Source organism: Penaeus monodon, chromosome 9 (genome assembly GCF_015228065.2).
Source record: "Penaeus monodon isolate SGIC_2016 chromosome 9, NSTDA_Pmon_1, whole genome shotgun sequence".
Taxonomy (NCBI): domain Eukaryota; kingdom Metazoa; phylum Arthropoda; class Malacostraca; order Decapoda; family Penaeidae; genus Penaeus; species Penaeus monodon.
The window spans coordinates 36,421,109-36,432,882 of record NC_051394.1 but is presented as its reverse complement, the minus strand read 5'-3'; the positions used below and the strand labels follow the sequence as shown (position 1 = coordinate 36,432,882).

The 11,774-nt window shown below is 34.5% G+C and overlaps 2 protein-coding genes across 2 annotated transcripts in view; one reads left to right on the top strand and one right to left on the bottom strand.

Annotated features, from left to right (window-relative positions):
* Positions 1-1,084: 1,084 nt before the first annotated feature.
* LOC119577122 (nucleoporin NDC1-like) lies at positions 1,085-9,091 on the bottom strand. Its single transcript, XM_037924807.1, has 11 exons — positions 8,931-9,091; positions 6,486-6,714; positions 6,045-6,210; positions 5,581-5,822; positions 5,012-5,166; positions 3,978-4,173; positions 3,213-3,418; positions 2,906-3,020; positions 2,378-2,478; positions 2,125-2,273; positions 1,085-1,827 (listed from the first exon to the last, which is right to left on the bottom strand). The coding sequence occupies exons 1-11, from the start codon at positions 8,958-8,960 to the stop codon at positions 1,761-1,763; spliced, it is 1,656 nt and encodes a 551-aa protein (XP_037780735.1). The 5' UTR covers positions 8,961-9,091; the 3' UTR covers positions 1,085-1,760.
* A 750-nt stretch (positions 9,092-9,841) lies between these two features.
* The window catches only part of LOC119577121 (protein-lysine N-methyltransferase EEF2KMT-like), a 6,247-nt gene continuing 4,314 nt past the window's right edge, over positions 9,842-11,774 (top strand). The window contains exons 1-2 of the mRNA XM_037924806.1: positions 9,842-10,190; positions 11,420-11,572. Coding sequence (XP_037780734.1) covers positions 10,110-10,190; positions 11,420-11,572 — 234 coding nt within the window. The 5' untranslated portion in view covers positions 9,842-10,109. The remainder of the gene's footprint in view (positions 10,191-11,419; positions 11,573-11,774) is intronic.

Genomic DNA, 11,774 nt, shown 5'->3' with positions numbered 1-11,774 from the left:
GACAGATAATGTATAACTACCATTCTGTGTGATATCACCGTCGATCTTCGTTGATCTAACCGACAAATAGCTATTATTTTTTAGCATTCGTTCTTCAGTGTCATTCATTTGAAATTAGACCCCATTTAAAGGCTTTGGAGGTCCTCATTAAAAGGTTGCTGGATAAGCTGTACTTCTTGAGTGATCTGAGAAACTACTAGTAATGTATTGTTGTCATGGCAAAGGGACATGTGTTATTATTTATTTATTTACTTTTTTGCAAGTCAGATATTTTCATTTCATATATTTGGGTAAATAAAAAATATTGTTTACAGATCTTTCTGGGATTTGGTTCCTGTTTGTGTTTGTCACTTCTATAGTTCTTGTTGACTTATAGTGTCGTTGATTTACAAATTAGTGCTTGAAAAGCTTGGTTTCCATCTGTTTGATTATGATAGTCAGTCTTTCCTATATGCATTTTCTATGACTGACTAGAGCCGTGGGTCATCCAATATCTCAAATTATCCAGAAGGCAGCTACAAACATTTACTCCATGGTATATTTAGGCAAGATAAAATGAGAAAACGTAATGGAATGAATGACATCCATCAAAACTATGCAATGTACTTTGTATTAACTGTATGGAACTTAGTTTACACAATTAAATATGTTCAAGTTTAAATATTACTGTATGCCTTGTTAGCAACTCAACACACTAAAATGGAGAAAATGCCTGTCCATTATTTAATGAGGGACTGTAGTCCTCTTATCTGATCTTCCAAAGAGCAAAAGAATTTTTTTGTGTGAAATTGCACACAATGAGTACTCTCAATCTCCTGGCCAATCAGCAACAGGGATGCTTCTCCTTTAACCATGAGACAATCCTGTGTCCTGATGTCAGCAGCTGCTGTCAATAAATAAACCAAGTTACATATATAATATGATACTTTCACTTTGATATTTGTTTTTTCAGGTAAAGATTCTTACAACATGAACAGTGCTACTTATGTTTCTACACAACAGTATCTGTAATCGACAATGATCATTTCGAGTGTTATATGTATATCTAGTAAAAAAATATTCAGAGGTAAAACAAAATTACAGCTACAAAGATTATTTTATTTTCAAGTGGAAAAAATACAAACTTAAGCCATTGTTATGTACAAAGAAGATACATGTAGTGAAAGAATATTCAGATATACCTGAACTTTATCTTCCCTTTGTTCTTTATGCCATGGACAAAACATGAAATTCTAAAACCTAACTTCACTGGTTATTACTATTTCCGAATAAACTAATGCCCTTTTTTTAAAAATCTTATACAGAAACATTAGGGAAATATAGATAATTCACTTTTTATGTGCTGTAAAACCAGCTCAGTACACATGGCACATTATAACTTAAAAGGATCTATGTCTACAGTAAGAAAAATGTCAAACATATCACATTCCTTATAAATAGAGCCATCATTATTATTAAACATAATAAGATATCCTAAAGCAGCACATAATCTGTTGCAACACTTCCATTTACAGCCTAAAACGATGCAAAATCACATACAATTACATTTATGCATTTTCGCAACCCAACAAGCAAATCAAACGAAGTCATACGTGGGTCCATATAATGCTTTAGTTTTAGGAACAAAAGATTCAATTCAGAAAGTAAGTTATACAAATTTCAACCCTTTCACACTTTCAAGTAGACTCCTGCCTCTGCACTTCTACATCCTTTGGTGTGGGTTTCTCTGACAGTTATCCAAGATGAGATCAATTGATAGTTCATCCTTCTTTAAAATCCAAGTAAGACTGTAACTTACTCTGGCACTCAGCAGATACTTGCAACTCTCTGAGAAGAAACAATAAAGAATATTAACATCTGTTAATTTTGAAATCCATCCTTTGAGAAAAAAAAAGTCCTGAAACTGAAATCTTTTGGCATTACTTTATCTTCATAAACTTGATTTCGGCTAGGCAAAAATGATAAAGGAAAAATGTAATTGCAGGGCACTAACATTTTCACTTTTATCATGTGCTTTCAATGAACACAGTGAACATAAAAGAAGAACTTTTCCTTTTTGAAGATATTTCATACTGCAACATGACATTAAAGGAATTAAAACATTTCAGCTGAAAGAAAACTTACAGCACTGTAGAGCCAAAAGTGGTTGTCACTGTATACAAGGCTGACCTCAAGGTGGACCTCAGAGCCTTCCTCAGCTGCAACTCAACTGGCAATGTCTCCCCAGCACCTGCTCTTCGTCCCATGGTCCCTCTGCTTGGACTATCAACCACCTGTTTATGTAAGTAAGCTTTATTGGAGAAGAGAATTACACGATGATGGAAATTTGTCTTCTTTACGAGTTTAGTGGTTGTTTAATCACCTTAAAAACTCTTACCTTTTGTAAGTGAATGAAAGCCATTAAAATGTCTGGAATGTTGCGCTGCACTACACCATACTTGTCCTCTTTGAATGATGCCGCAATTAAGTCTCCAAATGCTGTGTGGGGATAAAACTCATGTCAGGTCTATAAAAATTGAACATAAGGCAATCCATGGGCAACTTCCTATTTACTTATATACATGCAACTCTTGCCACCCCAGAATCTGGCAAGTTCTTGAAAGGTGACAAGAAAATGCACAGAAAGTGATATCTAAGCCCTGAGTAACAATGAGCACCAAGTGACAGCTTGCTTCGGAAATAAAGCCCCTACCCAAGCAACTGGTTGTCTGAGCCAGCAACCACTGGACACAGCTGCACTAATACAAGCCCTTAATCAAGACACTGCTTTGCTAAAAACTGCAGTTAACAATTGCTACACCTTGTTGCTGCAAGTGGAAGCAATCTTATGTGGCACATATAATATATATTTCAAGAACATCATCTAAATTCCATTAGTATCCATAATTCTAAAATTACATCTCACCCTGCACGGCCCAAATAACTGGTAGTGCCTCTGCAAAAATGCTGCGGTAGGCAGCATCTGGTAGCTCACTTAAAAAGTACCCAAAGAATGGATATTTCTTCAGGCCCTTTAGCATCTGCAAAGACAATTAATCTTATTGAATTACCTCTTACTTATCATCCATGGCGAGGAGAAAAACAGAGAAAGCAAAGTCCTTTTCACTTGATATTTAGAGGAGCCATAAGAAAAAGAAGAAGTAATAATGATAATAATAATAATTTAATACTACTACTAGTAGTAATAAAACTGAATGCTGATAAAGCCATACCTCTATGATTCTCTCCTTCAGAGGTGGAGAAGAAGGTTTGGTGACCTCATTTTTGTTAACATCCGTTGGGGCAGAAGTGGGATCCACTGGCTTAGGGGGTGGGGGCATATCCTCGGGACAGTTCTGTCTTCTTAAACGCTCAGTAAACTTGCGGATGAGGTTCAGGGATGGATTCATGATGCCCAGCCAGTTACGTGGATGTCCACCTTCAGAAAAGGATGAATTAATAAAAAAAATTAAAGATATCTTTCTTTTAGGATACTGAATCACATCAGATGAAGAAACCAGTTAGACATTCCAAAGTAAGTGATTATTATAAAACAAAAAAGTTCAATCAATAAAGCTTTTCTTGTAAGGTAACCATCGAGAAAAAACATGCCGATTTCCATATGGGAGCTATTTCCACAACATAAGAAAAGAAAGAGAAAAGAAAATGATAGAAAGAAAAAAAGAAAGAAAGAAAGAAAGAAAAGAAAAAAAAGAAAAGAAAAGAAAAGAAAAGAAAAGAGAGAGAGAGAGAGAGAGAGAGAGAGAGAGAGAGAGAGAGAGAGAGAGAGAGAGAGAGAGAGAGAGAGAGAGAGAGAGAGAGAGAGAGAGAAAGCCTGCTGACAAAGATAGAAAGTCAAACTTTTAAAATTCCAACTTTTCTGATACCGTTTCTTAACAATTGCAAAATTAAACAAACTCACAGAATCAAAAAACAAAATTATCCACAAATAAGTAAGTCATGATGGAAGGAAGGAGGAAACATGAAGAAGAAATTACCTGGCTGACTAATAGCAAAGACTTGCGAACGCCTCATGAAAACCCTAGGGTCTGAGGACGATAACAGCTTCAGGTCCCAAAAGGCCAAGAGCTGGAGGAGGCCAGAGGAGCTCAACGCATGACACAGCCTCCAAGAATCTCCATCAGATTCTGTGTTGTTGATATCTTCTCCTGTAGCCAATGGAATCTGGATTGGCTGCAAGCATGCAAGAGGCTTAGTGAAAAACTATGGTGGTGGGATAATATATAAAAATACATTTAAACTTTAAAGGTTTAGTGACATAATTCAAGACACTGATGATAAATATTCTGATGCTATCAAACATATATGATGCAGTTTTAAATCAATCCTGAGAATTTCTTAGCCATAAACTTATTAACCCATAATTGACGGGTAGCATTCATAGTGGCCTGGGCCTCGCTGCCGGGGGCTTATATCGTCGCCCGAGCATGCGCGACCACACATGCCAAATACCAGCATCCCATGCCGTTTCTTCGTAATACTACGAAGATATGTTGTATTTTCAATTTTCATTATTTTTTACAGTCTCTACTTGCCAAACTTCCTGATAAATCGAGACTGAAGGGTATTTTTGTTGTTATATAGACTCCATAGTTGATCATTATTCGGTCTATAGTCCGAATAAAATAAGCAGTGTGTGGCATCATGGAGTTGAAATTGTCGGTTTGTTGCATTTTTTTTGTTTGTTGCATGGTAAAAATGAGAAAGTGTTAGAACCGACTTAATCACACTTTCACTGGCAAAAAAATAATCTTTTGCCGTGATTGTAACAAAAAAAACTCATGGCATGTCCATGCATACTCTATGGCATGTGCGTACGTGCCCCCGGCAGATGGTCCCGCCATGCCATGGCATGTACGTACATGCCACCCGTCGGCAATGGGTTAAGATGATAATGCAAGCAAATATCATTCTCAGACAGTTATTCATTACATCCTTATGAAATATAAATACTAAATCGTAAAATTTAAGAGAAGAGGCAAAGTCCCAACAAAAGTGCTCCCTCTCATACCTCTGTGACAAAAATCCGAAAAATTTGTGAGAACAGAGCGAGAGTCACCACAACTAATGCTGTCACTGTTGCTGTTAATATCATCAGTGGCAGGTCAACAATCACCAGCCACTCCTTCCAGTCACTGCCCTCGCTGAAGAAACTGGTTACAATGCCTAAAAGGAGGAAGATACTTATTTTTTAAAAATCACATTATATACTCTATTTCCTGTTGCTTAGAAACCATTTCCCTGGAATATACATGTACACTTAGGACATTCAGGCAAATCATGTGCTGAAGAGTGCTCAAAACAGGAAGTGTGCAATTAGCCTTTTTGATTCTATTATGATGTACAATATCTATTTATCTCTCTCTCTCTTAACCTGTGATTTACATTTACACTCCATGATGATGATGTTGATAAAAAAAAAAAAAAATCATACAAACTGGTGGACTCTGATAAATTATATAACTTGAGCCTATCAAAATCAGGCCCATTGTAATAACTGGATCCTTGCTATTTTCAAAACTATACCGACTATTATATATAATGTAGAGAGACAGTGAACTTGTGTTCCAACTCACTCACCAGCAGCCATGTAAAAGCAAATTGCAAGCAAAAATGAGAACTTGCTGGCTCCATACATGGTACATGCTTCCTTAAGACTTCGCATGTTTATCTTGGCTTTAATTAGCTGTAGCTTCCTGGGGTGTGCTGGGGCAATGGTCAGCAAATTACCATTTTGCATGAAGTACTTGTAGCCATAGCAAAGACCAACATAAGTACTCATAAAAGTGATTACAGACATGTGCTTGGTACACATGTTAGTCCTGTAAAGGAGACAAAATTATCAGTGCATAATTCAACACATAATCAATGTACAACTAATCATATCAAATCCCATCTCTGACCATTTTACATTTCAAGTCTATACACATCCTTATGTGAAGTTCAGTTATTCAAACAAAGCCACTGATAATAAGGAAAATGACCACATGTGACTCTTCTGATAGTAAATGCAGCAGAATTCTAAAGATAAACACACAACCTACCCTGGTCTACACAACATGAGGATCATGAAGTCAGGATGGGCCAAAGAAGTGTAGAAATTGGCGAGTAGTGCACATGCAATCATGACCAGTGCTAATCTGAACAGCACTGTTGGTGAGAGTAATCGTTTACATCTCTCCAAGCGGTTCTGTGGCACCCACGAGCTTACTGTAAATGAAGGCCAACATTGAGTTTTTCTATTAAATCATCTGGTATTAATTTTTAGAAAATAAAAGTACAAACATTAAAGATCTTTCACCACATTTACGGGCAAAATTGAAGGATTATCGTAAAGTTCATTTTAAGTTTATTTTTCATGTTCCTAAATTTGCTTTTCTGACAAAACTCTAAGCTTCACCTACAAATAATTTTTACTATTTCCCATGTTTTAATTACTATGCACCAGTGCCAATGCTATTGCATACTAAATTCAAAATCCATACCTGTATAACACTTAATATGAACTCTTGCCAGCAACACAAAACTCAAAGCCAGGATAGCCCAGTGGATGAGTTTTGAAGGTGAAAAACATGACAAAAGGTTGTAGGAAATGATGAGCGGGTTGAACACTCTCTGTGCTACAACGGTGTGGTAAATGCTGCAAAGTGATATGGGGAAGAACTGGAGGAGCAACAGACACGCCAATGTCCGCACATAGCGCCAGAGCAAAATCTGGAAAAAAATAAAATAGCAATACTGTTAGAGAGGTTACAGAAGAAATGATATATCTACAGAGAGAGAGAGAGAGAGAGAGAGAGAGAGAGAGAGAGAGAGAGAGAGAGAGAGAGAGAGAGAGAGAGAGAGAGAGAGAGAGAGAGAGAGAGAGAGAGAGAGAGAGAGAGAGAAAGAGAAAGAGAAAGAGAAAGAGAAAGAGAAAGAGAAGAGAAAGAGAAAGAGAAAGAGAGAGAGAGAGAGAGAGAGAGAGAGAGAGAGGGTCTCATTTAAGATCAATAAAATAACTAATACATTATAAGTTTTACTTTTGCACTAAGTCTCCAATCTTGCAGAATTCTAAAAAAGGGCCTTTCATATATACAGGCATCAGTTACTGACTGTTATATACAAAGCTGCTAAACCCATGGCTTTAATTCTTTCCTTCTGTGACATACTTCAAGGCAGTCACACTGAGACTGATTATGCAAACTAAAGTTCATTTCAGTAAGCCAAGATGATGATAGTGTGTGTAAAAGAAGAAATGTGGTATAACAGGAAGAAAAATAGGATTTGTGTGTGTGTGTGTGTGTGTAATAATATATATATATATATATATATCATAATAATATATTATATATATTTAAATATATATAATTATATATATATAATAATAATATATATAATTTTGATATATATATATATATATATATATATATATATATATTATATATATATATATATATATATATATATATATATATTTATATATATATATATATATATATATATATATATATATATATATATAATATATATATATATATATATATATAATATATATATATATATATATATATATTATATATATATATATATATATATATATATATATATATAAAACAATACAATTACAATTACACACCTACTCGAGAAGAAAAGAACATCACCAAATGTAATTTCATGCATCATATTCTGTCATGACGTTAATTTTTTAATTACACGTCATCCAGAGGCAATGGGTTACGTGTCAAACATTGGAATAAGACAAAATAACAAGACTGACTTTATACAGAGTCATAGACAAATCTACAATAACCTTGGAATAAACGATTGTTTACAAGAAAATTCTTTTAAGGCTCTCTAACCCTTTTATATCAAATGACATTATTTTTCGTTTGAGACAGATGTACATAGAAGATTAAGTTTCTTAGATCGCTTGCTATTTTTTGGTTTCACACAGCAATCCTGCCTTGCAATTGTTATTCGTTCTTTCTGTTATCCACACATGAATCTCTTGTTTTCTATTGCAAATGATATAAATGAAAGTATTGGTATTGCTTACAAACTGACTGTAGCCCTCTAAGCCCCTAGTACTCTACAAAGTCCACAAACATTGCCGAATGAACCAAAAATATACTATTGTAGGGCTTTGCACCATAACCACCAAGGAATTATTCTCTGTGTGGCATTTGCTGTGACCTATCTCTTCATTTGACACTATCTTTTGCCTTGGCAGATAAAATGTATTTTTTTTCCCCCCGATTATGAAAGCGTCACTGTATTTTCCTGTAAATGTATACCAAAATATTACGCTTTGCAAAACTTTTGTATTATCAACTTGCAGAGGAAATACTACAGTTGAAGAGTGCCTTATTTTCTGACATTTCTATCCATTACAAGCAAAGGCTACCTTGTACCATATGGCTGTGTAAAAACGATACCGATTCTTTTGCTCTGTCATTTCCTTCCACCATTTGCCTTGAAAGTGGCGGAACTTAACACGAAAAAGCCTACGACCTTCTGTAAATACTACTCTAGGAGTCCCTCGTTGGTTCCACATTAATTATCATCATCATCATTACAATCATCAATATGGTTTTTTTTTTTTTTTCTTTTTTTTTTTTTACGGAGTCCCATAGGCCCTCCACATCTCTTGGCTTCTGAGGCAGCGGCTGGAGTGCTTAAGGTTTTGGAACAAAATAAGATTTTCGATTCTGTTGACGGGCGTTTTTACCCCAAACAGAAGAAAAATCTTTGAAAGGAATCATTTCCCACACAATCTGAATAAGAGTTCTATGCGCTTATAATATAAATGCATCGATCGGATACTGTATTGGCATATAAACAAAATAAAAAAAAAATATTTTTTTTTTAGGCAGAGAAAAATTCACACAAAAATTTAAATCACGAAATACTTAATATCTGTAAACACGAACTAAACACCACCCACTTACCTCTGTGGTAAAGAGAGCCTCGAGCTTCATCCCAGCGACCTATAAAACTTGCCAAATCCACGAAATAAAGGGGAGTTCATGAGAAAATTCAAACCAAATCACGCATTTGAACCCTGGTCAGTCCTGCACGCCGGCCATCGCGACGTCGCACGAGGGAGGGAAGTTGTTGTACGGCAATGTACGATATCCATTTTTATTTTAGGGTCTTTTGTGCCCTTCTTTGGTCCGTTTTTTAAACTTTAATTGATGGGGTAGGATGGTAGGATTGACGGTAAGAGATTACTTTGATGACTGTGAGTTTTTTCAGTATCAGAGACTTATTGGTTGCTTCTGTGGGAAATTGTCGTGCCGATGGTATTTCTGTTGATTGTGTTGTGAGCTTATTTGTATTTTTTATTTATTTATAAACTTATATATTTATTTTGCTATTAGAATCGTTGTTAGAAAGCCAGAAATGTTGGTAGAATATTTGTCATGGGGGATTGAGAAATCTTGATATCACAAATATTTTTAACTGATATCTCCCTAAATTACCTCTAGAAAAACTGTTTATCATAGATTCCAAAAGAAAACAAGATTATATATCAGTGACATACCAAGTGACTGTCTATTTTTTATTTTATTTATTTATTACTATTATTATTATTATTTTTTAAATATATCACAGAGAATTATTCCAATCTCGAAAAAGTGTCGAGCATCAGACACGTCGAGATTATTCTCACAGAAGTTTATATAAATAAGAAATGTATGGTTAATAACTATCAAATATTTTTATATTCAAAAGAATTCAGTTGTATATAGAAATAATAAAATACCGACCAAATCAAATTCAGATAAATAAATGCTCGTTATCTCCACCGTCCTGTAAACAAACGCACGTGGGAAGGGGGGAGGGGGGAGGGGGAAGGGGGAGGATACTGGAGGTGAGGCAGGGAGCCAGGCAGGTTGTGGGCGAGTAATAAATAATGCAAATTAATAGTAAAAATAAGTCTTACGAATGAATGACTTAATGGGAAAATAGCAAGTAACATCCCTCACTTCGGAAGGACATGTACAAAATGTATTGTATTCAGAAACATAAGATGAATAGACCATGCTTTGAATTATAACTTTAAATAAATGTGTTTAAAGTAAAAGGTGTTAGAAAATAATCTGCGACTTTGAAAGTGATAAAATATGAAAACGATGGATTCTTTCTTGAAGGACATTTCTTGGAAATATCTTCGCATGTATCCTCTGAAAGACATCATATGGAAGGTAAGATGACAATTTTTCATATTTTGTCATTTCTTAGTATGTATCTTAATTTTTTCTTGCACGTCTTGCATAACTTTGTAATAATCAACTTGTGAAGGTAATACCATAGATGAAAAGTGTCTTATTTTCTTTCATTTTGTTCATTACATGCAGAATTTTCTAATGGCTGTGGGAAATGAAAACTATTCCTTAGTTTTGATTTGTTCAGATAATGCCATAGATGAAAAGTTGTAGTTTTCATCAAGGTAACCATTACACAAAGCCTGAGTGTCATTGGAATTGTACTGGTAATAATAATGATCAGGATTTTAATTGTCATGCACTAAAAATCTTTGTATGTTGTCTTATATTTCGCCCAAAAAATTTATGTGGGCCTCTTAATTTCCACATAAACTTTGGGTTGTTCACTTTGTATTAACTTCAACTCTTTTCCTTGAGTTTTATCCGGTGCTATAAACTTTTCAAAGGCTACCTTAATGTAGTGTAATACTTCAGTTGCAACATCATGAATCAAATTAATATTCTCAAATAATAATTGCAAGAATTACTGTAACAGATACAAGAGGATTTCACCCTTTGATATATCATGTTAAGCGGAAGTCATTCTTTTCGGCTATCATATTATACTCTAAGCTTTTACAAGGAAACAGGAAAATCCAACATTGTACTTGAGGGTAGCATAAAAATTCCCAAAATTTCATTAAAGATTAAGAGGCATGAATCAATTCAGGCTAAAGGTTGAATGGTGATGAAGAAAATCTGAGAAGGGCTCTATATAACAAGGGGAATTCTATTAAACTTCAGAAATTTTTTCCCAAAGATTAACAGATAACTTGTTCTTATGACATGGTTTCTATATTGGATTGCAACAAGTTTCAGACTCAGTATGTTGCACACTAACTTACTTAATTTTATTCTTGCCATATGTTTAATAATTATTTTGTTTTTGCTAGTATGCAAGAGGAAATGTGCCTTTCATCTCTTATTGTTCCTTTTATTTATATTGTGGACAGTTCTTTTACAGAGGTCTAGTTTAAGTGAATAACGTTATCCTAAAGGCTGAACAATTCTTTTGGAGAAAAAACTTCATTTAGTACAGCTAACTAGAGTCATTGATTGATACAAATTAATAGATTAGATTATATTAAAAAGATTTCTCCAAGTTACAGTTTGTTCAGAATCAATCTGTCTTAAATCAGTTAATCTAAATACTGTTTTTCTTTTTAAAGGATATTACTGACACTCTGGTCAACTTTGAACATGATGAATCTGTGAGCTTCCAAGAGAATTTCCTGACTAACACTGTACAGCATCCAATTGCAAAAAGATTTCCACCTACTACAAGTTATGCTCGGTTGTTTCTCAAAAGTTTCATTGAGCAGGTAAGATAAGGTATATTTTGAGAGTTTCTGTGTATTTATTTAGGAAGATACATATACAAAAATGTTGTTGAGTTCTATTGTAAGTGTACTAGTGTACAAATATGCATTTATAATATTTTTTAAGTAGCCAGTCTTAACATGTCTTATTTACTCCTATGAATGTACTAACTCAGAATAAATCTTTAAATAGGTTTCTGTATCT

Coding starts and splice junctions, on each gene's coding strand:
- LOC119577122 (XM_037924807.1), bottom strand. CDS start 8,960: ATGAAGCTCGAGGCTCTCTTTACCACAGAG. Junction 6,211..6,485: donor TCATATTAAGTGTTATACAG/GTATGGATTTTG, acceptor CTTCATTTACAG/TAAGCTCGTGGGTGCCACAG. Junction 2,479..2,905: donor AGTTATTTGGGCCGTGCAGG/GTGAGATGTAAT, acceptor ATCCCCACACAG/CATTTGGAGACTTAATTGCG.